This window comes from Dendropsophus ebraccatus, chromosome 3 (assembly GCF_027789765.1).
Source record: "Dendropsophus ebraccatus isolate aDenEbr1 chromosome 3, aDenEbr1.pat, whole genome shotgun sequence".
Taxonomy (NCBI): domain Eukaryota; kingdom Metazoa; phylum Chordata; class Amphibia; order Anura; family Hylidae; genus Dendropsophus; species Dendropsophus ebraccatus.
This window is the reverse complement of record NC_091456.1, coordinates 128,676,579-128,700,649: the sequence shown is the minus strand read 5'-3', so window position 1 is coordinate 128,700,649 and position 24,071 is coordinate 128,676,579. Positions and strand designations below refer to the sequence as shown.

The following is a 24,071-nucleotide window of genomic DNA, read 5'->3' as shown; positions in this document are numbered from 1 at the left end:
GCCTTTTCATTGGCTGGAGCGCATCACATGGCTTCCAGCAAGCTCAGCCAATCAGGGCTGAGCAAGCTGGAAGCCATGTGATGCGCTCCAGCCAATGAAAAGGCTGCTGGTGCGCATGTGCACCACCAGCCTTTTCTCTCCCATTCACTCTCAATGAAGACGCCGAAGAGGAAGAAGACCCGGACCGCCCCCCAGCTCTGACGTCACCCGTCACCAGATGCCGCCCGGGAGAAGAGGACTGTGACGACCGTAATAGGTAATGTATACATTCTTTAACTTCCGGGGTGGGGGGTCGGGGGTCGGAAAGTGGGGGAAGGGGGCCAGACCGGGTATTTAACCACATTACAAAGTTATATAACTTTGTAATGTGTGTTAAATAAGCCCCAAAAATTTTTCGCCGGAGTTGTCCTTTAAACACAACTTTTTTGGAAAACTTTTTTTTTTTTGTAAATTTTTCTAAACTTTGTGTATAGGTTACACACCGGAAACAACCCCGGGAAATAAAAAAAAAAAAACAATGCGTGTACAAAAATAGCAAATTCATCACACATAATACAAGGAAACAGTAGGCATGTAAACATAAGAACGTCAAGAGTGGCCTATAGCCAGCCAGTCCACGCCACCATCAAGTGAATGCGTGATGATTATACGTGACCAACAGAAATGTCCATATTTTCCTGGTAACTCCCTTATCAGCATCAGCAGGATCAGGGGTATTGTTGATGCATATATCCACAAAATAGGGCTTAACTAGTTGTTGAGCCTCGTAGAAAAGGGCCACCAAGAAATAGGTAGGAGGAAAGAAGAAAACAAAGGAAAAATGAAGGAAATGCAAAATTGGCCTAAAAAAAGGAGACTAATCACCTCGCAAAGGAAGGCGCTACATGTCCTTAGAACAATTAGGTCTTTTATAGGCTGGCTACAGTAACTGTAAATCAGGTCACCCAGCTGGAAAGAAGGGGCCCGCTTTTGTAAGATCCAGATTTTCTCAACTTTGTGTGCCCATTTGTGTTCCTCTGCAGTCAGTGATTCCATCCGATAAAGGAAGTCCATTTCGGCAACCCACTTGGAAATTGAAGGAGGGGTCACGGCTTCCAGTGTCTAGAATAACGGCACTTGCAGCCATTAGGAAATGGTGCAGCAAACCCTTTCTGAGACTCTGTTGGGACCAGGAATCTGTAGATCACAGGACAGAAGACTGGGAGCGGGGAGAGGTAATGTATCAGATGTTTGGGCAATCTTCAGTCGTTTGCTGTCGGCTATTACACGACTAAGGGTCCAAACCTAAACCAAAGTTCAGCCGATGATCGTTGTCTCTATTACACTGAGCGATTATCGCTCTGTGTAAAAGGGCCCTTACTTAGCTTGCTCCTCCACCACTCCTGTTTTCATGAGCACTTTTTCTCTGCCACAATCCCCTTCTTCTGGTGACATTCTCTGCAGACAGCATAGACATTATAGAGATGCGGTACTGAGCAGGCATTTTCTGTCTATGTGGCATGTCACTCAAAATGTCAAAGAAGAGAATGACTGTTCACTGAGTAAGGCGGGACTATGATCTTTTAGTTCTATTATCTGAGCATCCCCCCCAAATACACATGCATGCCTAGCTGCTTCAAATGCTCATGTCTTCTGAGAATAAAAAGATTGGGCAGTTAAAATCCAACATGCCTGGTCCTTCGATCCCCCAACATCATCTGTCAGGGAAGAACACCAGCAGTAAAGATGTTGGCTTGTTAATGCTTCAAAAATATTGTAAAATAGGACACTTCCCATTTATTACCCGTTTTTAGTGTAAAAAACGAATTTAGAATCAGACCCCTGAACTTAGTCAGATCTCAGACAAGACTTCCTAACTCTTTCAGACCCCTAAGTCCATTAAGACCACAAATAAAAACTTGTTTGGAGTGTGTGTGTGTGTGTGTGTGTGTGTATGTACCACTCTTCACTGCAGCACACACCACTGACACTGGATCACATGAGGACCTGGTGTTACAGTCCTCTGCTCTGCGGATGGTAGCCATCAATGTATTAAAAGAGGCCTTGCCTACCTCCATGGCATCTCTCATGGCAGGTCTGTGGGGTCTAGATAGCAGGTGTACTCGGTATGGATTTGGATTGACGTCTACTAGGTGAGCACCATCAGTGAGCTTGCATGTCATTTATTGGACATCATTTTACAGGTTGTATATACAATTAATTTACATGAAAAGATGTATTAGTGGTTTGTACTATCCTTTTGAGTTTTATCATATTTCATGAAGGTCTGTTTTCTGTTCTGCGGGTTTGTGGGCTCAGATGTTCCTAGCATTCCCTACTGGTTTTGATACACTGGCAGATTATCACCACATTGTTCTTGTTTCCGAGTAGTGCAAGTCAACAGGAAGATAAGTAATAAATGATGAACATTGATCTGTACAGACATTTGAACCAGCAGGGGTTGCTTGGAACATTTCAGCAGGCAAGTCTGCAAACTAGTGATGAAAAAGAATAATAAAAGGTGATACAGCTGAAGTACAAATAACCAAAGCAATGATGGACTTTCTAAGTAGACAGTCTATAGGCAGCCTGTAAAATGGTGTGTAGAGATGCCTAAGATGCCTATATTCCTTATGCATTCTCAGTGCAACTCCAGTAATAGGCAGACTGCCCTAGCAGCAGGTTATCTCCCTGTAAATAAAGGATCAGTTGTTGAAATCTGACCTGCCTGATTCTTCTTTTTTTTTTTTTGCTATCCTGTTGTGTTATCAGGTCATTTGTGAGCTGCTTGTGCTTTAGATGTCAGCACATCCGGCCAAAATGAGCTGGTTCAGCCGACATTTATCTAATATCTGTGTTTTTTTAAAAATCACTTGTATGAAAGCAGAAATTGTGCTGTGATGTTCGAAGAGTTCTATGTCTAAAAGCCTACTTGAAAAGCATAGTCACAAAGAAAACCTTTAATCATTGAAGAAAATTAAAGCAATGATTTCATCTACAGTATCTCTTGTAGTACAAAAGCCTTCTACAATTAGGATCCTTCTGTGTATATACAGAAGAATTTTCTGTGAGTTAGAGTCCATTATTCTCATAGGTTTAGAGCTCAGTCTGAATGCATGGTATGGAAAGGGTATAAGTTACATTTACTGTAAAGACAATACAATACAATCCGCACATCCAAATGAGAGAAAGTAATGCTCACTTATTTGTCCAGTTCTGTTTTACAGGACAGTAAGGGCCCTATTACAAGGGACGATTATCGTGCGTAAAATCGTTATATCATTCAAATTTAAACGATAATAGCTCTGTGTAATTGCAGGCAGCGATCGAAAAATCGTTCGTATGTGGTTGATCGTTGATTTAGATCTGAGCCTAAAATTATTGTTAATCGTTCGCTAATCGTTCGCTGTAATTCCACGTTCGTTCGCTCAAGTTCCGCATTTTTTTCACTAATCGTTCAGTTTAATTGCACATTGTTCATTGTTTTCCTCAGATCAGAAGGAATAAATGGACGCAATAACAATCGCAATTACGATCGTATCTAACGACCATCGTTCTGTGTAATATGGTGAACAATTTCAGGTTAACGATAAACAATCTTGTTTGCGATCGTTTATAGTTAGTCGTTAATCGTTAAAAATCGCTCCGTGTAATATTACCCTAAGTTACATAGCAGTAGAGGCGGCCTATACTTGGGGAGGGCATTCCAGAAAGACATGCTGCAGATCTGAGTGGGAAGAGGTGATGGTAAAAGAGAAATGGAGAATCAGCAGTACACCTTAGGTTGGATCCACACTGCGCTTTGTGCTTATGTTTAACCCATAGCTGCACCAGGACGTTATTGAACGTCCTCGTGCCGCTATGGGAGTTCAGAGGGGGGTCGCGCGGCGACCACCCTCTGAACTGCCGCGATCCCGGGTGCCGCGTGTAGCCCGGGCTCGCGATCGGACCGTGCCCGCTAATTAAGTACTTAGAAGCAGCTGTCAAAGTTGACAGCTGCTTCTAAATACTTGCTTTTATTCATACCTGGTGGTCTAGTGGGGGGATCGCCCCCCTGCGGCGCGATTGCGGGGGGGCGATCCCTGCATCCATCCCGGGCCGGGGTCTGCTCCGTAATGGCGCTGATCCCGGCTCGGCATTCTATTGATTTTGGCTGCAGCAGCCAAAAGTAATAGAACACCGATCTCATGGATTCATGCAGTATAACTATACTGCATGGATCTCTATGAGAGATCAGAGTACATATACTAGAAGTCCCCCAGGGGGGCTTCTAGTATATGTGTAAAGTAAAAGAAAAATGTATTTTTAATAACACAAAACCCCCTCCCCTAATAAAAGTCTGAATCACCCCCCTTTCCCCATTTTATAAATAAAAATAAATTAATTAATTAATAAACAAACATGTTTGCTATCGCCGCGTACGTAATCGCCCAAACTATTAATTAATCACATTCCTGATCTCGCACGGTAAACGGCGTCAGCGCAAAAAAATCCCAAAGTGCAAAATTGCGCAATTTCTGTCGCATCAAATCCAGAATAATTGTAATAAAAAGCGATCAAAAAGTCATATATGCGCAATCAAGGTACCGATCGAAAGATCACATCATGGCGCAAAAAATGACACCTCACACAGACCCATAGACCAAAGGATAAAAGCGCTATAAGCCTGGGAATGGAGCCATTTTAAGTGACGTATATTTGTTAACAACGGTTTGAATTTTTTACAGGCCATCAGATACAATATAAGTTATACATGTTACATATCGTTTTAATCGTAACAACTTGAGGAACATGCATAACAAGTCCGTTTTACCCCAGGGTGAATGGCGTAAAAACACATTTCCCCCAAATAAAAGAAATGCGTTTTTTTTTTGAATTTCACCACACTTTGAATTTTTTTCTGGTTTCCCGGCACATTTTAGGCAAAAATTACATCTGCCATAGCAAAGTACAATTAGTTGCGCAAAAAATAAGGGCTCACTTGGGTCTCTAGGTGGAAAAATGCAGGCGCTATGGCCTTATATACACGAGGAGGGAAAAACGAAAACGCAAAAATGAAAACTGGCTGTGTCCCCTAAGGGTTAAAGCGTAATTAATCTTTAGACAACTTTTGACATGTCAGAAGTTGTGATTGCTGGGGAACAAGCTTCTAAGCCCCCGGATTGACAAAAGCAATCACATTTGTATTTCTTGTAAAGCCAATCTCATGGAGTACAGACATTTCATGGTGTCTACGGGTCTCTGAGACTTTCATGGCATTCACTGACATCAGAATCATCATGATCATTATTTACAGACGGCATTATAAAATGAATGCGTAGACAGATAGCAAAAAACTGACTGCAGGATACCATGCAGTAGAATCAAGTCGCCCTTTGAAATACATTGCAAATTGAACACAAAGCAACATATCTGTTATTTTTTGCTGCACAATGCAGACTTCTAGGCTATATTACAAACCAAGAAAAATGGAAGAGAATGAAACCAGTGAAAGGTGAACAATCGGAAACAATCCATTTGTCTGTGCTCCAACATAGAAGTTAATGTTTACATGAAGTTAATGTTTGCATTCCTTTTTCCCCGCTTTTTCGATTAGCGTAAAACATGTACGGTAAATGTAAACATAAAACCCAGTGTGAACCTAGCCTTATTTACATGCAACTGGAAAGTTCAGCAGATAGAATCAGCTAAAGGATCAGCTGCATTGTTCATGATTGAGGTGACGAGAGCTTTAATATCAGTCCAGATGGGTGGAGCCTAGAAATTGTTATGTGTATTAGTAGTTTGGTTGGCCTTCGAGTGAGGGACGGACATATATGTAGGTGGAATCATTAAGAAATGTTGTGTGAGAGAAATACAAAGATAGAGTCCAAGGCGGTGAACATTCAGGGTGGTAGATGTCAGGGAGATTCTGTCCAGTTAAAGGTTACTCCATTTAGTGGACTGCCACCTTCTGATCCTTTTTGTGTCCCACACTTGGTATTGCTAGCTCCTGTAAAATCGCACATTTATTGTATTTCATTGTAATCAGATTTTTTTCTCCACGTTTGTGTCTTTCTAATATACAAATCATAGAATTTCAAAACAGCAACAGCCATTGATTATACATAAGCTATTATAACCATTTTTACCTCGTACTTGGTGTTTTTTTGCATGCTGGTCTCAAGCCAATAATTTGCAAAATAAGTTTTATATATTAGCTGATTCTTCTATATCTTAAAGATATAGATCTAAAAAAAATTGTATTATTGTGACAGTAGCTGAATGACTAAGATGTAGAGGTTGTCAGTTTACAGTATAGTTTTATACATATCTTAGCTTTCTTTTAGGCCTATGGGTGGTGTGTATGCTCCTGGGTATGACACAGTGACATACAGTATGTCGCCCATTAACCACAGTGTTAAAAATACGTCTCCTGTGCAGGATACATTATTATAGCCCACTGTATGGTACAGCACAGTCCCCTATTCCCTCCAAAATAGTGTAGGGAAATGAAAAGTTATGCTAGTGCTTTCAGGTGAATGGGGGCCTATGGATATTTTTGTCTTATGCATTGTCATACCTTTCCTATCACATGCATACCAATATAATGTATAATGAGCATCATAGACTACAAGGAGGACACCTTTAAGTATTCAATTGATAACTGATTTTTTTTTTTTTTTGTAGATTGCGGCATCATACAACAAGTTGATCTGCATTTTTGAACCAATAAATCTGCTGAAACAAAAAAATTCTCTATTACAAGTAAGTATATGCCGTGAATAACAACTTGTAATCTCCGAATGCAGTAGACTTCTGTTTAGATGGCTATGTACTTTCAAAGAACAAAAGCCGAACCTGGTGATTTTTGACAGGTCTAACCAACCATCTGAGGCCTTGTTCACTTCACGATTTGCCTATATGTGCACATATACATTTGTATCCTGTCAAGACGGGATGGCAACATATACTGACAGCAGCTCTGTTCACTTTCATGTCCTGAACATGGTCAACTAGTGACTCACTTCCCACATATATACTTTGTGGGATTCTATAGAATTGTCTGCTGCGCGCTTTTATTCCTGCCTAATAAACCTGTAGTTCCTGACATAGTCTAAACATAGTAACTAGCTTATTACACTCAGGGTTGCTGCTGGGAAGCCTTGGTTTATGTTGGCTTCCCTTTTTGAATGCCAATGTATAATTGTCTTATCCCCAGATTGTCATACGAATGAGACCTAATGTGTATGAGGATGCCCTGACTCTCTTCCCTGACAAGAAAAAGCTGGCTTTCGCTATGCAATTATTTTTTCACTTTATTATTATTATTCACTTTAAAGGACAAGTGCCATGAAAATTTTTTCCCAGTAATTGAAGCACATTACAAAGTTATATAACTGTGTAATATGCTTCAATCACCTATCTGCCCCCCCCCCCCCTTCCCTGTCTTTTCCCTCCTCCACCCCCCACCAGGAAGTGTCCTGACTCACACAGACCTGATTACTGTCGTCACCGTCACCAAGCTCTTCTCTTAGCTCCTTCTCCTGTTACACTAGCCTCCCCCCTCCCCTTGCCTTGTCAGGTGACAGGCTTGCTCAGCTCCCATTGACTGAACAACTGCAAGCCATCACTTGGACTGGGGAGGGGGAGGCTGGTGCAACAGGACCTAGAGCAGCCCTTCTGCTGATGACGGTAATCAGGTCTGTGTGAGTCAGGACACTTCCTGGTGGGGGGTGGAGGGGGGGAAAGACAGGGAAGGGAGGCAGATAGGTGATTGAAGCATATTACAGAGTTATATAACTTTGTAATGTGCTTCAATTACTGGGAAAAAGTTTTTCATGGCACTTGTCCTTTAATGGAGCTGAGCTGCAGTTATGTATAGACACCACTACTTGTTCAAGCAATTGCTCTTCATAAAGGTATAGCTTTGTTTTGTTTTACTGTGATCGTTGAAGGTGGTGAAGTTCATATTTTTAATTAATTAAGGTTACCTGTTAGTATGGTTCTCTCCCTGGGTCGCCTTGCTGATGCAGACGACTCCAGAAGATTGTGTTTATCTGGATACGTCTCACACCTGGTGAGTTCCATGAATGAGCCCTAATCTGATTAAGGGCCCTATTCCACAGTAACGATTATCGTTTGGTGAAATAGAGAGAACGATCAGCCGATGATCGTGTCATCGGCTGATCGTTCATTTAGGGCCAGACCTAAAATCATCGTTCCCCCACCGTGCATCGCTACGGCTGAATAGCGGTGCGCGGCGGGCGACCGACGATTTGACAGGCTGCAGCATCATACATTACCTGTCCAGGCTTCTTCTCTGCGCTGTCTTCCTCCCCGGGTCCTGCGCGCTCTATCTTCAGAATGGCCGGTCAGCTGACGGAGCGCTCAGCCAATCACAGGCTGGGACCGCCGCGGCCTGTGATTGGCTGAGTTTGGCCGGTCAGCTGACCGGCCATTCTGAAGATAGAGCGCGCGGGACCCGGGGATGAAGACCGCGCCGAGAAGACCTGACAGGTAATGTATGATGCTGCAAGGGCTGCTAGGACATCGGTAACAATGTCCTTGCAGCCCTCGCTCAACGATCATCGGGCCGTGGAATAGGCATCAGTGATCAGGCCCTCCTCGACCCGTGGAATAGGACCCTAAGGGTAGCTTCACACGTACCGTATCGCTGCTGATTTTACTCAAGAAAGATGCAAAAAAATCGCAGATCCGCCCCTGCGATTTTAGATGCAGAAAAATCGCATGAATTGACCTGCGTATTATGTATATATATAAAAAAACACTGCATAATTTACACACATAATACGCAGGTCAATTCATGCGATTTTTCTGCATCTAAAATCACAGGGGCGGATCTGCGATTTTCTTGCGTAAAATCAGCAGCGATACGGTACGTGTGAAGCTACCCTAATACAGTTTATGCGTGGAACTCACTGGACATGACATGTATCCACAGCAAAATGATTTACAGCGTTGGCTGTGACATGCTGATCTGGAGAGAGAACCATAGTGACAGGTACTCTGTAAAATGCTGGATTACTATTGAATTTGAAAATACAATAAAATTTAATTTTTTTAGGGAGTTCAGCCTCAATGGCAGAAAAGTGGCCACATAGTTTTGGACTCCATTGCACATAATTTAACTTGGGATCCAACAGGTAAGCAGCAGTTTTGACTGTATATGTGATAGCTCACCTTTTAGTCCATGTATGCTTTTTTGCATCTACATTAAATTTCTTGGTACTATGGTTAGTATTTTGCACAAGCGTAATAAAAACAAAAACTTTTATATAAAGATTGGCAGCTTTGAACCGACTCCTGGTAGCCAAAAATTTGATTGCATATAGGCCAAAATGTGGCCACGTGAAAGTGGCCTCAATGTATTGACTTGCTGAAGAGATTGATTTCTTTTAGGTACACGTTTGCTAACTGGCTCAGGCAGCCTTCAGCTCTGGTCCAATGTAACTCCAGGCAAGTTATCCAATGAGGATTCTCAGGTGAAACCAGATACAGATTTTGCCAAGTGGACATGCATCTGGCAGTGCAAGTAAGATGTCTATATGTACAGTATTGCTATTATACTACTTACCGGTTTTCAGGTCTGTTTCATGCTGTGATCTCCAATGAACTTGAATTGATTTTACTTATTAGCTTACAGACTGCTATTAGTAGATGTATCTGGAGAAACACGGTTAAATTTATTAAAATAAAAAGAATTTTGGTAAAGTGACAACCCCCTTAGAACTTGGCAGACCTGGGAATACTTTATGTTCAAATCCTTTTGATCCTTTTGAAGTTGGCTCATTTATAATAAAGTATGTGTGAGAAAAGAGAATCGTGCATATGACACTGTCTGTTCATCTCTTTATGGTATTTCTGATGAACAGAAGCCTGACTAGATCTAATTAGATCTACTAAAACAGTTTTACACAGGAATTTAGCGTCTTACACATTCTCCAAGGCTTAGGCAAGTGGTCATTAATTTCTCAACCTCAAAGGGGCATTCTCATCACCTCAAATTTTATAAGGTGATAGAGATTGTAAAAGTAAGCAATTTTTTAAATGTATAATGGGCCTATTACGAATGCAAAAAAATGGGGCCATCAGGGCTTTTAGTTCTTTTTCTCTTCCTGTATAGCATTCACCAAAAAAAAAAAAAAAATCCTCCGTCCGTTTGCTTAGGCACAGTAAGGGCTGAGGACTTTTTTTCATCTTTTATAAAACATGTGTGAATGACTGATATATGTTTTCACAACTGTATACACTTGGCAGGAAATTAAAGCTATACCTTCTCTTTAATAAATACTGTATTTTACAGAACAGCATTTTCAGTCCATCTAATGAAGTTTTCCCCAGATGGAGAGTTTTTTGCAACAGTTGGAAAGGTGAGAGATTCACATTTTTTATATTTACATTTTTTATAAAATATACAGAAATGTGTGTTCATGGTCACATAGTTTATTTTACCAAATATTAACTCCTAGTCAAAATGTAGTTTGGTCAGACACTGCACATTTCAGTGCAGCATATGCCACATACCCAGTGCCATCTTAAAGTGTCACTGTCATCATAGAAAACTTTTAACATGGTAGAGGTTTTGATCTGTCCAGGTCTGAGCGTTCAGACCTGTCTTCTCCCCGCTCTGTCAGCATAATGAGTCACGCTGCATAGACTTATGTTATGAGGCCGACTGATCGTGTGACACAGCCGGTACAGGTCTGAACACTCAGACCCAGAACAATTCAAACATTTTGACATGTCTCTGTGTATGTTTGACTCCCCACTCAGATGACTAGTTGCCGCCCCTCTCCCTGCTTTGCACGGTATAATAAAACTAGTTTTCATCTTTTATAAAGCTACTCCTGCAGTTGCGGCTGGCAGCCTGCACAGTAGATCTATACTGGGCAGCTTGGAACCATATCTGCACAATTGGCATGATTGGTGCCCTTTTAAAGCTGAAAATTTGTTTTTGCTACCCGGATGTGTTATAGATATGCTTCAGGGAAGGTTTATTAACTTTGCTGCCATATTCTTAGAAATTGATTTTGTTTTTCTAATTTCTTTATCTTTCTGTCACTATTGGGGGTTTTAGAAAACTCATTGCTTACAAGATTAGTGTTTTTCAGAACACTGGACAATGTTCTATTGTCTGTAGGCATTGTTTTCATCCTGTATCTGTTTTTCCACAGGATGACTGCTTAGTAAAGGTCTGGTACAATACTGAAAGCTGGCACTCAGCTGTCTCATCTCCAGTTACCAGTCCAGAGAAAGAAGGTCAAGGAGAAGTGGATTTTTCTTTTATCTATCTTGCTCATCCTCGAGCAGTCACTGGGTTTTCTTGGAGAAAGACAAGTAAATTTATGCCACGGTCAGTGCATTTTATAGGGCACACAGCTCTGGCTAGTCTTTAGTTACACAGGACCTGCAGTGATACAGTCAGTAATATTTCACCTTCATCTTTTAAAATAAATTAATATCCAGTTGTTGTATCTAGTGTATTTAGCTATAATTGATAATTTACAGTTACTAAACAGCAATTGTAGTAAATCCATTGTGGGTTTCCCCTTCTTTTTGCCAACATTAGGCTCCTTACACAGCACTCTTGAGCCCTTCCATTGAGCTCTGTATTTGCTTCATATCAACAAGCTGGCAAAGTGGGATGCAAACGTAGAGCTTTGTCCATTTTGCAATCTTACTTGCCTTCTGTGTGGCCTAAAAGCTTGCCAATGTGAAGCATACATAGAGCCCAATAGGCATACTGTGACTTTGAATATCTAGCATTATATGTCTTCTTTAGAAAAACTATACTATATATTTTTTTTCTATACTGTATCCACAGCAAGGTGCAATAACATGTTGGGAGTATTATGTCTGGCAATTCACTACCATTTCCAGATATTGAAGCACTGTTGGAGCCCTACCTGTGACTGCTGTGCTGGATTTATGCCTTAGAAGTCTTTCCAAAAAAATTTACTACAGCTACTGATGTAAATTATAGTAAATACAGTGGGCTGCATATATACTAGTGTCCTCTTTTATTGTAAACCTGTCTGTGATGATAATGAGCACTTTAACCTGATCTCTTACAGAACAAAAAACTTGAAGAATTTCAGTATTACTTTTGAAATCTGCTGCATTTTAGTTTGACATCCAGGGGTCCTGGAGGCATGGATCAGTTGCTGAAGTGCCAGCGCCTCCCTGGCATCATCACTTTCAAACTCCTCCCCTTTCTTTATTACACATCTGACATTGGTTAGATGTGTGATATGTAGGTAGCCAGTACCAGTTTAGTTGGTCATGATTGATAAAAGGGAGAAAGTTGGGAATCATTGAAGCTAGGAAATGGCAGGACTTAAGCAACTGGGCCATGTCTCTTGGACAATTGGACGTTCAATAGAAAGATTGTTTTTGGTATTGAAATGCTCCTTGGGTGTCCAGCACTGGTTTAGGAGAAAGAATGGCAGACTGCCTTAAAGGGGCACTGTCACTTTAAAAGAAACATTTAACATGTCATTTTGCATTATGTATGGTGCATTGGGAAATCCGTCAGGTTCTGTAATGTGCAGGTGAAAGGAACAAAGGTAACACTGTTGTTTCTAGTAGTGAAGCTGAATTTCTTACATTTTCTGCTAAACTGGGCACATACACTGATACTATTTATGCATCGCTGCCAGATGCATCACATTGTGACCTTTTAGCCCTCTGTTTACCACCACTTAAAACTTAAGAACCAATTAAAGCATTTTTTTAGCTTGCTTTATGGAAGAATAATTTGGAACAAACTTCCAGCAGATATGGTTGGTAAATCTACAATAACTGAATGTAAACCTTTCTGGGATGCACAAATATCTATTCTAAGATAATAAGGATGAAAATACTAATAGGTCCGTCTAGATGGACCAGATGGTCTTTTTCTGCCGACAATCTTCTATGTTTCTACGATTAAACTCCCAAATTTTAAAAGTCAACCTTTTTTCCCCACTCTCACAGAGGCTCTGTGTGTAATGTTCTTCTTACATGCTGCAAGGACAACGTCTGCCGACTCTGGGCAGAGACACTGCTGCCCAACGACAGCCTTTTATGTGGCGATGGATTCAGCCAAAAAATTGAACCAGATGGCTTAAATAACAACTTCAAAAGAAATGCATCAAGTAAAGAGCGTGTGCAAAGTGCATTGGAGGTGAGAAATGCAGATTCAAGGATGTTGCATGTTTTTTTTTTCCTTCATTACAAATCTAGCAAAGTGTTCATTATGGTTTCAAAGGGCCGGTTCACCCATATGCGGTCTCCTTGTCGCAACAGCATATTGGCAAGGTTCTACTCTGCATCCACCAAAGTAGTATAATGTATTAATAATACAGCTACAAACAACATGATCCATCCATAGACTACACAAAACCATTGTACCCTAAGTATGCCACAATGTTGCAGAACGCAAGAGCAGTATATATTTTTTACATATAGCCACTGCTGCACACATGTTTCACATATAGCTTTGTTGCCTCCCCAGGGCTCTTGAAGCATTTTTTGACTCCTAGGCTCTCACATATTTATTCACATCTTTTTTTTTATTAGATTTGACAGTAGTTTTGTATCTATATGGGCAATATTGTCAGAAAGTGGTTGCTAAGTAACCAGCCAAGGACATAGGCCTCTGTTTTATGCCTTGTCCTTTGCCATAATTTGCGATGGCCATGATACAAAGTGCAGTTTAACAGAATATTAGCGCTAATGTAAAACTCAACACTAATGGCTAGTATATAGAGCAATAAGCTTTATTACCTGGGGCACAGTTCACACATGCTATTATCTCTGTGACACTAAATCAGTCACTACTCTGACAGCTATAGATTTATATGAAGTGAAGTACAACCAGAAATGTTGTCTAACCTACATATTTTAGGATATATTCTTATATGGTACAAAGCTTCATGTTTTTTATGTATTTGGATGTTTAAATAACTGTTTTTTACCTTTTGGTGCACAGCTGAATTTAAGGCATTTTGGTAGAGGAAGGAGAAGGTCTTTAGCACTGGTCGCACATACTGGATACCCTCCTCACCAGCAGGATGCTCATGAAGTCCATCGGAACACACCCTTCCATGGCAATGCACTTTGTCACTTTCACATTGCTGCCAGCATCAATCCAGCCACAGGTGAGATCCAGGAAATATTATGTCTGTAGTATTGTTGAAGTTGTTACCAAATACAGTTTGTTTGTTTTATGTTTTACATAAAAAGTTACCTAGGCAAATTAGCTAGATATCTTCAGTTTACACCACGTTCGCCATTTTTCAATTTTGGGTCAGGAAAGGGGATGGTTTCAGCGTTTTTAGCTGATTTGTCATATGTGTTTTTTTGTTTGTTTTTGCCCAAAACATTGTTCTGCAGTATTCCCCCCTTTTACTTCTATCATAGCTTTTTAGCCTAGCTGTATTAGAAAAAATTGTGCAAGAATTATTAATGCATGTATGACTAATAGTAACATTTGCACAATTAAAGCAGGATCATGCACAGTGTGTAATAATTGACACCTGCTCAAAAAAAATTGTACAGATGATAAAATCTTTATCTTCACAGACATTCCTCTTCTTCCTTCCATATCATCAATGAGTCTTGGAGAGACTGAAGAAAAAAATGGTCCTTTTGTTGTACATTGGCTGAATAACAAGGAGTTGCATTTTTCCTTGTCCATGGAAGTCTTCCTTCAGCAATTGAAGAAAAGCTTTGAGCAGCAGTCTTCAGAAGTCAGTACGGAGGAAACAAACCAAGTTGATGGGAATTCAGATGAAGGTTCGTATTTCTGACTAGTACAGACAAAGAATCTAAATAATAATAATATTATATTGTTATTGTTATTATTATTATTATTATTATTATTATTCCAACTGATTCCGCAGCACTTTACAATTCTGGGGGTACATACATAGACATAAATCAGACATTACAGAGATCTACATATAATTATCCATACATGAGGACATACACCATGACATATGATCTGAGACTATAAGGACAGGCTTGCTACTTTTAGCTGTATGTTTTGTGGTTAATGTTTACTTTGGTATTCTGATAAATAATAGAAATTTAATTGTTATACAAGAAAATACATTTTAAGAATTGCTTGTTTAATGAAAGGCAGTTTGTGCCGTGCTAGTGTGCACGTTGGTATGAGTTCCTGGCCATCTATAGCCATATCAAGAGTGGAATGGTGAATGAAAGCTACATTGTTTTAATTTTTTCATTATCACATCTAGTGATGGCATTGCTACAAAATACCATCACTTTTATTAGCTATAGGGATAAGATTACAAAGAGCCTCTCCAATTTCAAGAATGAAGGGGATACAGTATTGGTTTAGTACTGCTCCCCTTCTAATTTTCCCATGCCCAGTAATGCACCACACTGTGCAGGGACCGGCAGCTTTACCCTATTCATTAGAATTCGGCCATGCTGCAATTCCCTGGGTAAGTGCAAACTGTAAACGTTTTTTTTTTTTGTTTTTTTTTTTTAATGGATTGAGGGTGGCTTCACCTTTGAGAACCCCACTGATCCAAAGTCATGACAAAAATATGTAGTATTTGATCCAACCTTTATGGTGTATTTACACAGACAGATATCTGACCTATTTTTGAAGTCAAAGCCAGGAATGGATTTGAAAAGAGGATAAATCTTTCCTCTATGACCTGATCTCTATTTATAGGCTGTTCCTGCCTTTACATTAAAAAATCTGTCAGATAATCTGTCTGTGTAAACCCACCATTAGATAAAATATTAATCTGCTTTCATTAATCCCTGCTAGTCTAGTGTTTAGACGTGAGTGCATCAGAATGTAAACCATTAAGCAATGTTGGTCTGTAGCGGTAAACCAGAAAACTATATTAAAGGGAACCTGTCACCCCCCGTGCCGGGGTGACAGGCTCCCGACCCCCCGTTAGAGCCCCCTATACTCACCTGATCCCGCCGGGTCCCGCTTCTGGATCCGGTCGGGTGACTGAGATCTCAGCCGCTGCAGCCCGGCGCGCGCTCTGAGAGATGAGTCCAACGCTCATAGAGAATGACAGGAGAGTCCAGCGCTCCGTCATTCTCTATGAGCGTTGGACTCATCTCTCAGCGCGTGTGCCAGGCTGCAGCGACTGAGATCTCCGTCACCCGACCTGATCCAGAAGCGGGACCCGGCGGGATCAGGTGAGTATAGGGGGCTCTAACGGGGGGTCGGGAGCCTGTCACCCCGGCACGGGGGGTGACAGGTTCCCTTTAAAGGTCTAATAGTTGTCAGTGTCTAATAGATGTCTTTAATAAGGTTTTCTACTTTTTAATTGGAAATTCAGCTTTCTAAATGACAGAAATAATACTTTTAATCTGGAAGCAGGGAAACTACTTTTAAAAAGACATTAGGGTGGGGATCCAGCTGTTACCAGTCACAGCTCTCGCATGCATGCCTAAAATGCAATTCCTTAGTTTGTTGGCACAGTTTATGCCAAGAAAGTGCCCTACATTGTTAAGTTACACCCAAGGCGTTTTCAGCTTGAAGTATCCTCTAGAGGTTTTCTTGTTCTACCCCTTAAAGGTAGACGGCCGTCTCATCTCAGACAAGCACTTTAATATGAGATTGCTGCTTTTATAGTTTCCTACAGGAATATGTTAAAAAGGTTGCAAATACTCTATTTCGAATTGTATTTCGGATTTTTTTTTCTTGTTTTAGAAAATGATACTTTTGGGGAAACCGAAATAAAAGTAGCCATAGAGAAGAAAGAAGTGAATGGTGAAAAGGCTATGACAAATTCTTCCTCGATTTCCTTCCCATCATCTGTTATTGATCATGAGATTGAGGTTCTGTTGTCGGAATGGAACAAAAATCCGGACATGTTGTTTAGTATTCATCCTGTGGATGGCTCTTTGCTTGTGTGGCATGTTGATTGGCTGGATGAATACCAGCCTGGCATGTTTCGTCAAGTACAGGTAGGTTCTTACCATGTTCTTGTTTCTAAAGAACATTCTAAAGAATGTTTTTTCTTGTTTTTAACAGGTCCTTTTTTTCTTTGGTTAGGTGTCTTTTTCATGTCGAATTCCAGTAGCATTCCCAACTGGAGATGCAAACTCTCTTTGCCGGAGTATTGTCATGTATGCCAGCACGAAAAATGTGGACTTGGCTATTCAGCAGGGTAAACAAAAACCTCCATGTGTGGCACGCTCATCTTCAATGCTAATATCTGCTGGCCAGAAATCATCCAGCAGTCTGAAACTCAGCATTTTCACTCCTAATGTCTTGATGATCTCCAAGCACGCTGATGGGTCACTAAACCAGTGGCAGGTCAGCTTTGCTGAGGAGTCTGCCTTTTCAACCGTGCTAAGCATTTCTCACAAGTCTAGATACTGTGGCCATCGCTTTCATCTTAATGACCTAGCTTGTCATTCTGTGCTGCCACTCCTGCTGACAACCTCTCACCACAACTCTCTGAATCCAGTAGAAGATGATGGCCTCAGAAAGTCGCACGACTTTTCCCAGGGAGATTTTAATGATAATCAAAATGAAGTGGAAGTGGACAAGGCCTGGCAAGATCCTAATGCAGTGTATAGTGAACTTATTCTTTGGAGGGTGGACCCTATTGGACCTCTGTCTTTTTCTGGTGGAGTTTCGGAGCTGGCTCGTATCAATTCTCTTCATGTTTCTGCTTTCTCAAATGTTGCTTGGTTGCCAACACTTATACCTAGTCATTGCTTAGGTGAGTCCTTTTTTATCCATAGAAACCTAAAATATTGTTGGTAGAAAGAGACCACATGGTCTCTCCAGTCTGCCCTTATATTATTTCCTTAATTTGTTTTGAAGGATAAATATATGTTTATCCTGGGCTTGTTTACATTCACTTAGGCCTCTTTCCCACGTCAGTATTGTTTTATTCTGTTTGGGTATGTTGTCTGCAGTTTTGTCCAGGTTGGGCAAAAAGTCATCCACAGTGCATCGGCATGGTCTTCCAGTAAGGAGGTAAGGTGCTTAAAGCGACTCTGTACCCACAATCTGACCCCCCCCCCCCCCCCAAACCACTTGTACCTTCGGATAGCTGCTTTAAATCCAAGATCTGTCCTGTGGTCCGTTTGGCAGGTGATGCAGTTATTGTCCTAAAAAAATACTTTTAAATTTGAAGCCCGTGCCAAACGAGAGTATCTGTGCCCTAACTTTGCACCACCCCTCCGTCCCTCCTCCCCACCCTCTTCAGCATTAGGAATGCCACTGAAACATTTTCTCCATGCTGAACATTGCACAGGTCCTTAATGATCCAGCCCATGTGCCGGGCTGCCACAGGTGGGGAATAGGAGGCAATCTGCCTGGAGCGTTCCTAATGATGAAGAGGGTGGGGAGGAGGGACAGAGAGGTTGTGCAAAGTTAGAGCACAAGATACTCCCGTTTGGCACGGGGCTTTAAGTTTAAAAGTATTTTTTTAGGACAATAACTGCATCACCTGCTAAAAGGACCGCAGGACGGATCTTGGATTAAAAGCAGCTATCCGAAGATAAAAGTGGTTTGGGGGGTCAGATTGTGGGTACAGAGTGACTTTAAGAAAAAAGAAAAGGCAGGCAACAGATCCACAAATTGTGGATGCTTCTGGATGCCAGGCTGACTCATTGATTTCTATGGGCAAGTTCATGGCTCAACATCTTATATTATATTTTTTGTTATATTCTATTTTCAACATGGTTCACTTACAAATGCTGAAGTGTGCATGACAGGGCTGTGGAGTCGAAATCGTGGAGTCAGAGTCGGAGGTAGTTTTGGCTGGAGTCGGAGTTTGAGTCGGGGAAAAAAAAATTCCGAGTCCAGCTTTAAAAAAATCTTTAAACAATTTAGAATTGAGTTTTGATATGAATTTTATAAGTTTTGCTCATCAATATATTTTATGAGCAACCTTTTAATAGATCACTGGCTCTATTACATAAGGGTGGTCAGGGAAAAGTTGTCAGCGACTGTTTGGCAGTTTTTCTGAGCTGGAAGAATCCATTGTGTGGGGGGAGATCTGTGCTTTTCTCTTTCTGGATACTGGATGATTGTATTTCAGCAGTAGTGTAATATGAAGATATCCTGTGTAGTATAGAGGAGGAGGAGAAGACATAAGTAGTGTAGCAGTAACCTCAGTCCTCAGTGTGGTGTTTTCTCTCTGGTAGAAGATTGTGTGGTTTTCTTCAGTGTTCTATGGCAGCAGCTGTGTCTGTGTGCGCTATGGCTGCAGCAGGCTGTGTGTGTGTGTGTATATGTATGTATGTGTGTAGGTGTGCGCTATGGCTGCAGCATGCTGTGTGTGTGTGTGTGCGCAATTGCTTGCACCCACAGTGACCCTCAACATCACTATGTGTGACTCTATCAGTATGGCTGACCCCTCTGTATCACAGGGATTTGGCAGTGTTAGCAGTGTTTATTTTATGTATGGTGAATATTAGTTAGAAACATAGAAGACTGTCAGCAGGAAAAACCACCTGCTCCATCTAGTCTAGTTCGGAGTTGTTCAGGACGTGGGGCTGGAGACTGGCTGAATCCTCTGCACACACAGGAGAAGCTGCTTTATATACAGTATTCCTTTATTCACTCAGAAGTCGCCCCAGGATCATGTAGGACATTTAGGGAGAAGCTGCTGAACCAGTGTGATAAATAACTCCCCTGGTATCCGACTGGCCATTTATAAAGGAGCAGGAGTCAGTCCTGATAAAATTCAGGAGTCGGAGCTGCGGCTTACCGACTCCACAGCCCTGGTGCATGGGGCCATAGAAATCATCGGGGACCTTACTGTCCAGAATTACAGATCTGTATTTGCGAAGTTTTATTTTGATGTGAGAAAGAGGCCTTACTATAGATTTACTAACCACATCTGCTGGAAAATATTTTCTCTTGTTGCTTCTGATGTTTCAATAGGTCATCACGGAAGTCCCTGGCAGCTTCTCCCTGCCCCACAAACTTGACAGACATATGTCTCCCTGTTAGGGTGTATGGACACCCTGGTGTATGGAGAGCTCTGGGGCACGTAGAAGGCACTGGGTACTGTCCTGATGGCTCATGGTTTAGTCAGGATAAATGTAATGACAGGTTCCTTTTAGAGAATAAAAGGGAGGTTGCTTGTCTGTAAAATGCCATGAATTGTCTTCCTTTCAGGAACCTACTGCAATTCCCCGAGTGCATGTTTTGTTGCTAGTGATGGCCAGAATTTAAGATTATATCAAGCAGTCATTGATGCTAAAAAGCTACTGTGTGAGCTGTCCAACCCAGATATCTCAGTAAGTACTTAACCCTTCTTGGTAAATAGCCTGATCCTGAAATAAAGGACATGCAAGTTTGATGTGTTTGCCTCCAAATATATCATGAAAAGTCATTGTTATTAATGTGAGATATAATGTTCCTTTTCAGAAATATGTCGGGGAGGTTTTCAACATCATTAGTCAGCAATCTACGGCTAGACCAGGATGCATTATCGAACTAGATGCCATTACCAGCTTAGTAAGTTTTGATACTTGTAAGACTTTAGATGCCACACAGTTTATTTTCTGCTTACGGTTCTCATACATCTTATGTTTAGCATAGAAGAAAAACCCAACTATTACATGTCTTTCAAGAAGACTTCATACTGGGAAATCTAAAGAAAACAGGCTCATCTGGAATTACTGGTATTCTGTCCGATTCTGGTATTATGCATTTACTTTTTGTCTTGTTTTTGTTAAAGTTAAAGCTAGGTTTTTACCTGTGTATGCTCTGATCTGTGCCATCATTGGAGCAGAACAGAAAACATTGACAGATCCCTTTCATGCTGTACATGGACTTACATTGACTTTAATGGGTTTCCTGCATGGGGCCCAGTATTTCTGATAAAACTGGCCACCCGGTGTCACCTTCAACACAGCTGTGCACCCAGCATTAGCTGGAGAGCATAGGAACTAAAAATATGGCTTATATGTGACAACACAAGTTTTGTAACTTGCATAGACGTGATTTAAGGGGGGGATAGTGGCAGCATTCCAGGGCATATTCACATCTGATCTCTATCGTGAATTGCTGGAGGCTGGCATGTCTCCTCGCTCCCCCTCAACATCCCCTGCTTGTTTGACAGCTGGAACCTACTTCCAAGTCTAACACCTGCACAGAGCAGGAAAAAGTGGGCATTGTATTGGAAGCTGTCGGTGAAGCAAGCAGGGATAGGGATCCCGGGGGGTTGCATTCCTTGGCACATCAGGGGCTTGAGAACCCCTGATTGGCAGTTTGAACAAGAAAATAAAAGCATTTTTCTGTGTTCTATAACAATGGACTGCTATATGAAAGAGACCACATGTCTCATTGACACAACAACTATCTAAAAGAGTCACCAGTTTCTAATGTGAACTGCAGCTCCCGTTGAAATTGCAGTTTTGTTTCTAAGGGTCCTTTTATACACACAGATATCTGGCAGATTTTTGCAAACAAAAGCCAAGAACAGACTATAAACAGGGAACAGGTCATAAAGGAAAGATTGAGATTTCTCCTCTTTTCAAATCCATTCCTGGCTTTGTTTTCAATTATCTGTCAGATATCTGTGTGTGTAAAAAGACACTAGAGCACCCTGGGAAACACAACTATGTGATGTAATTTAACAGTATTGAACACAGATCACAAGAAAAAAAAATCTTGCTATGGACATGTTGGATACATTTAGCACACAAAGAATCCAAGCAAAGCTTTTATTATGAAAGATAATGTGTGAAAACTGATAAACGGCAGTGGAGGAAATGTGACTTCACATGCTCGAGGGAAGCATTAGCATGTGACTGTCTTTCAGGACAGCTATTTTAATCCTGTGTTTTTACACTGTGGTAAGCCTGGTGAATATTAACAATAAGGTGTCTCTGTTTGCGGAATGATTTCCAAATCAGTTGTAATGACTTGTTGATAAGTCACAATTTCTTTTCTTCCACAGAAAACTCCCAAAGTGGATTTTCTGAAAAATTCTACTTGGTGGTGATTGAATGCACTAAAAACAAGTACTCTGTGTTGCACATGTGGAGATTACACCTGAAATCTATCCCTGTCTCTTTGGGTATGTACATTTTTGAATAGTATAGCACTTTTCTAGTTAAAGAACTAAACCAGTGAATGCAGCAGCCATCCCTGTAGAGTGTGTGGTAAGAGGTGCTGGTGGGCAGCCCTAACACTGCATTAAAGGGGTTGTCCGGCGATAAAAAATTATTCACAGAATAACACACATTACAAAGTTATACAACTTTGTAATGTATGTTATGTCTGTGAATGGCCCCCTTCCCCGTGTCCCACCACCCCCACCCGTGTACCCGGAAGTGTGGTGCGCTATACATTACCTGTCACGTGCCGACCACGGTCTCCGATCCTCAGCAGTGACGTCTTCTTCGGGAGCCCGGCGGATCTTCCCGAGTGCCGCCCGCCCTCTGCAGCGTCATCCGAAGCTCAGCCGCGATTGGCTGAGCATAACTGTGCTCAGCCAATCGCGGCTGAGCTGCTGATGACGTGGCCGCGTGGAGTATAATGCACCACACTTCCGGGTCTAGCGTGGGTGGGGGGAAACACGGGGAAGGGGGCCATTCACAGACATAACATACATTACAAAGTTGTATAACTTTGTAATGTGTGTTATTCTGTGAATAATTTTTTATCGCCGGACAACCCCTTTAAGGAGTGAATTACCACCCCCGTGGCACTGAACAGCCACATTTGTATATTGCTAAAATTTAGCACACAGGACTGTCATATTAAAGCCACTATCCGATAGATGTCCTAACCTGCTGATTTGTTCCCCTTTAAAGTACACCTGTCAGCAGGAAAACAATAAGCCAATGGCTAGATAGGGCTAGTCTTCTTGATTCAAGACATACCTTCTTTCTACTTCCATAGTTTTCTCCATCGGCGACTTATGAATCTTTTAACATGCAACTGAGGGTCAAGTGGCCAGGGGGCATTCCCAGTGCCTGACTGACAGCCACTAGATAAGAGGATGGACTGGGTCCATGCTGTGCTGGTAAACACTCCTTGGGCACTTGAGCTTTATTTGTGTGTTAACAAAGGCTTATCTTGCCAGTAGAGAGGACTGTTGGAAAAGAGGTATGTCCCAAATTATGATGCTTAGCTCTATGTAGACAGTGCTTTATTTACATCTGTCTTGCCGCTGACAAGTCTGCTTCGAATGGTTTATTCCGACTTAATATCCCCTGTTGATATGGAATGGGTTAATTATAGTGCTTTAAAAGCACTATATTGTAATCCGTATTCTTCTTCTTCTTCTTCTTCTTCTTCTTCTTCTTCTTCTTCTTCTTCTTCCGTTTCTTCTTCCAGCCATTTTTCTGCGCGTAATACAGCCCGAACCGCTTTGCGCACAGACTCCGTTCAAACTGCGTTTCGAAGCCCTCGGCGGTGTGTGGTGTGCTATCTATTTTTCGTTTAGATCGGATTTGTCGTTTTTAAGAAATTTACGTTTAAAGACCCCAAATTTCCCATAGAAAATAATGGCCCATTGCAAATAATGGCCACACTCTAACTGCTGACAGCCTATCACAGCACATATGCAAATAGCTGAAATATAGCAGCCAATAGGAACTCTAAGGTCTCGTCATGCATTGTATCACACCATCCACAGTCACATGTCCACTATTGGCCAATAGAAGATGTAATATATGAAAGGTCCTTAACCGTTTTGTCTCCCTGACATGAGTAAGATTGTCATGGTAACCGAGCAATGATCTTTACCATTATTAGTAGCAGAGGTCAGTCAGTAAAATAGCAGAGCTGAGGCAGCCATGTAGCAGGTACGGGATCCAAGCTGCTCTTAAAGGGACAGTACCCAAGCCGCTCTTAAAGGAACGGTACCCAAGTCGCTCTTAAAGGGACCCAAGCCGCTCTAAATGGGTCCCTTTAAGAGCGAACTAAGTACCTGTAAAAGCGACCCGGGTCCCTTTAAGAGCGACCTGGGTCCCTTGAGGGGGTAAATGGGTCCCTTTAAGAGCGAAATATGTCCCTTTAAGAGCGACCTGGGTCCCTTTAAGAGCGAAATGGGTCCCTTTAAAGGAAGTATTTCGCTCTTAAAGAGACCCGTTTCGCTCGAACTGGGTTCCTTTAAGAGAGAAAT

At 41.5% G+C, this 24,071-nt stretch overlaps 1 protein-coding gene across 3 annotated transcripts in view; it reads left to right on the top strand.

Annotated features, from left to right (window-relative positions):
* Positions 1 to 24,071, top strand: part of DMXL1 (Dmx like 1) — a 104,485-nt gene that overhangs the window by 21,373 nt on the left and 59,041 nt on the right. For 2 of the 3 annotated variants that reach the window (XM_069962675.1, XM_069962677.1), the window contains exons 3-16: positions 6,649 to 6,726; positions 9,047 to 9,125; positions 9,382 to 9,514; positions 10,286 to 10,352; positions 11,157 to 11,335; positions 12,958 to 13,147; positions 13,955 to 14,123; positions 14,548 to 14,760; positions 16,673 to 16,929; positions 17,018 to 17,693; positions 20,108 to 20,229; positions 20,360 to 20,449; positions 20,529 to 20,634; positions 21,897 to 22,016. In XM_069962675.1, the coding sequence (XP_069818776.1) occupies positions 6,649 to 6,726; positions 9,047 to 9,125; positions 9,382 to 9,514; positions 10,286 to 10,352; positions 11,157 to 11,335; positions 12,958 to 13,147; positions 13,955 to 14,123; positions 14,548 to 14,760; positions 16,673 to 16,929; positions 17,018 to 17,693; positions 20,108 to 20,229; positions 20,360 to 20,449; positions 20,529 to 20,634; positions 21,897 to 22,016 (2,479 nt within the window). The remainder of the gene's footprint in view (positions 1 to 6,648; positions 6,727 to 9,046; positions 9,126 to 9,381; positions 9,515 to 10,285; positions 10,353 to 11,156; positions 11,336 to 12,957; positions 13,148 to 13,954; positions 14,124 to 14,547; positions 14,761 to 16,672; positions 16,930 to 17,017; positions 17,694 to 20,107; positions 20,230 to 20,359; positions 20,450 to 20,528; positions 20,635 to 21,896; positions 22,017 to 24,071) is intronic. The other variant, XM_069962676.1, reaches the window with a different exon arrangement.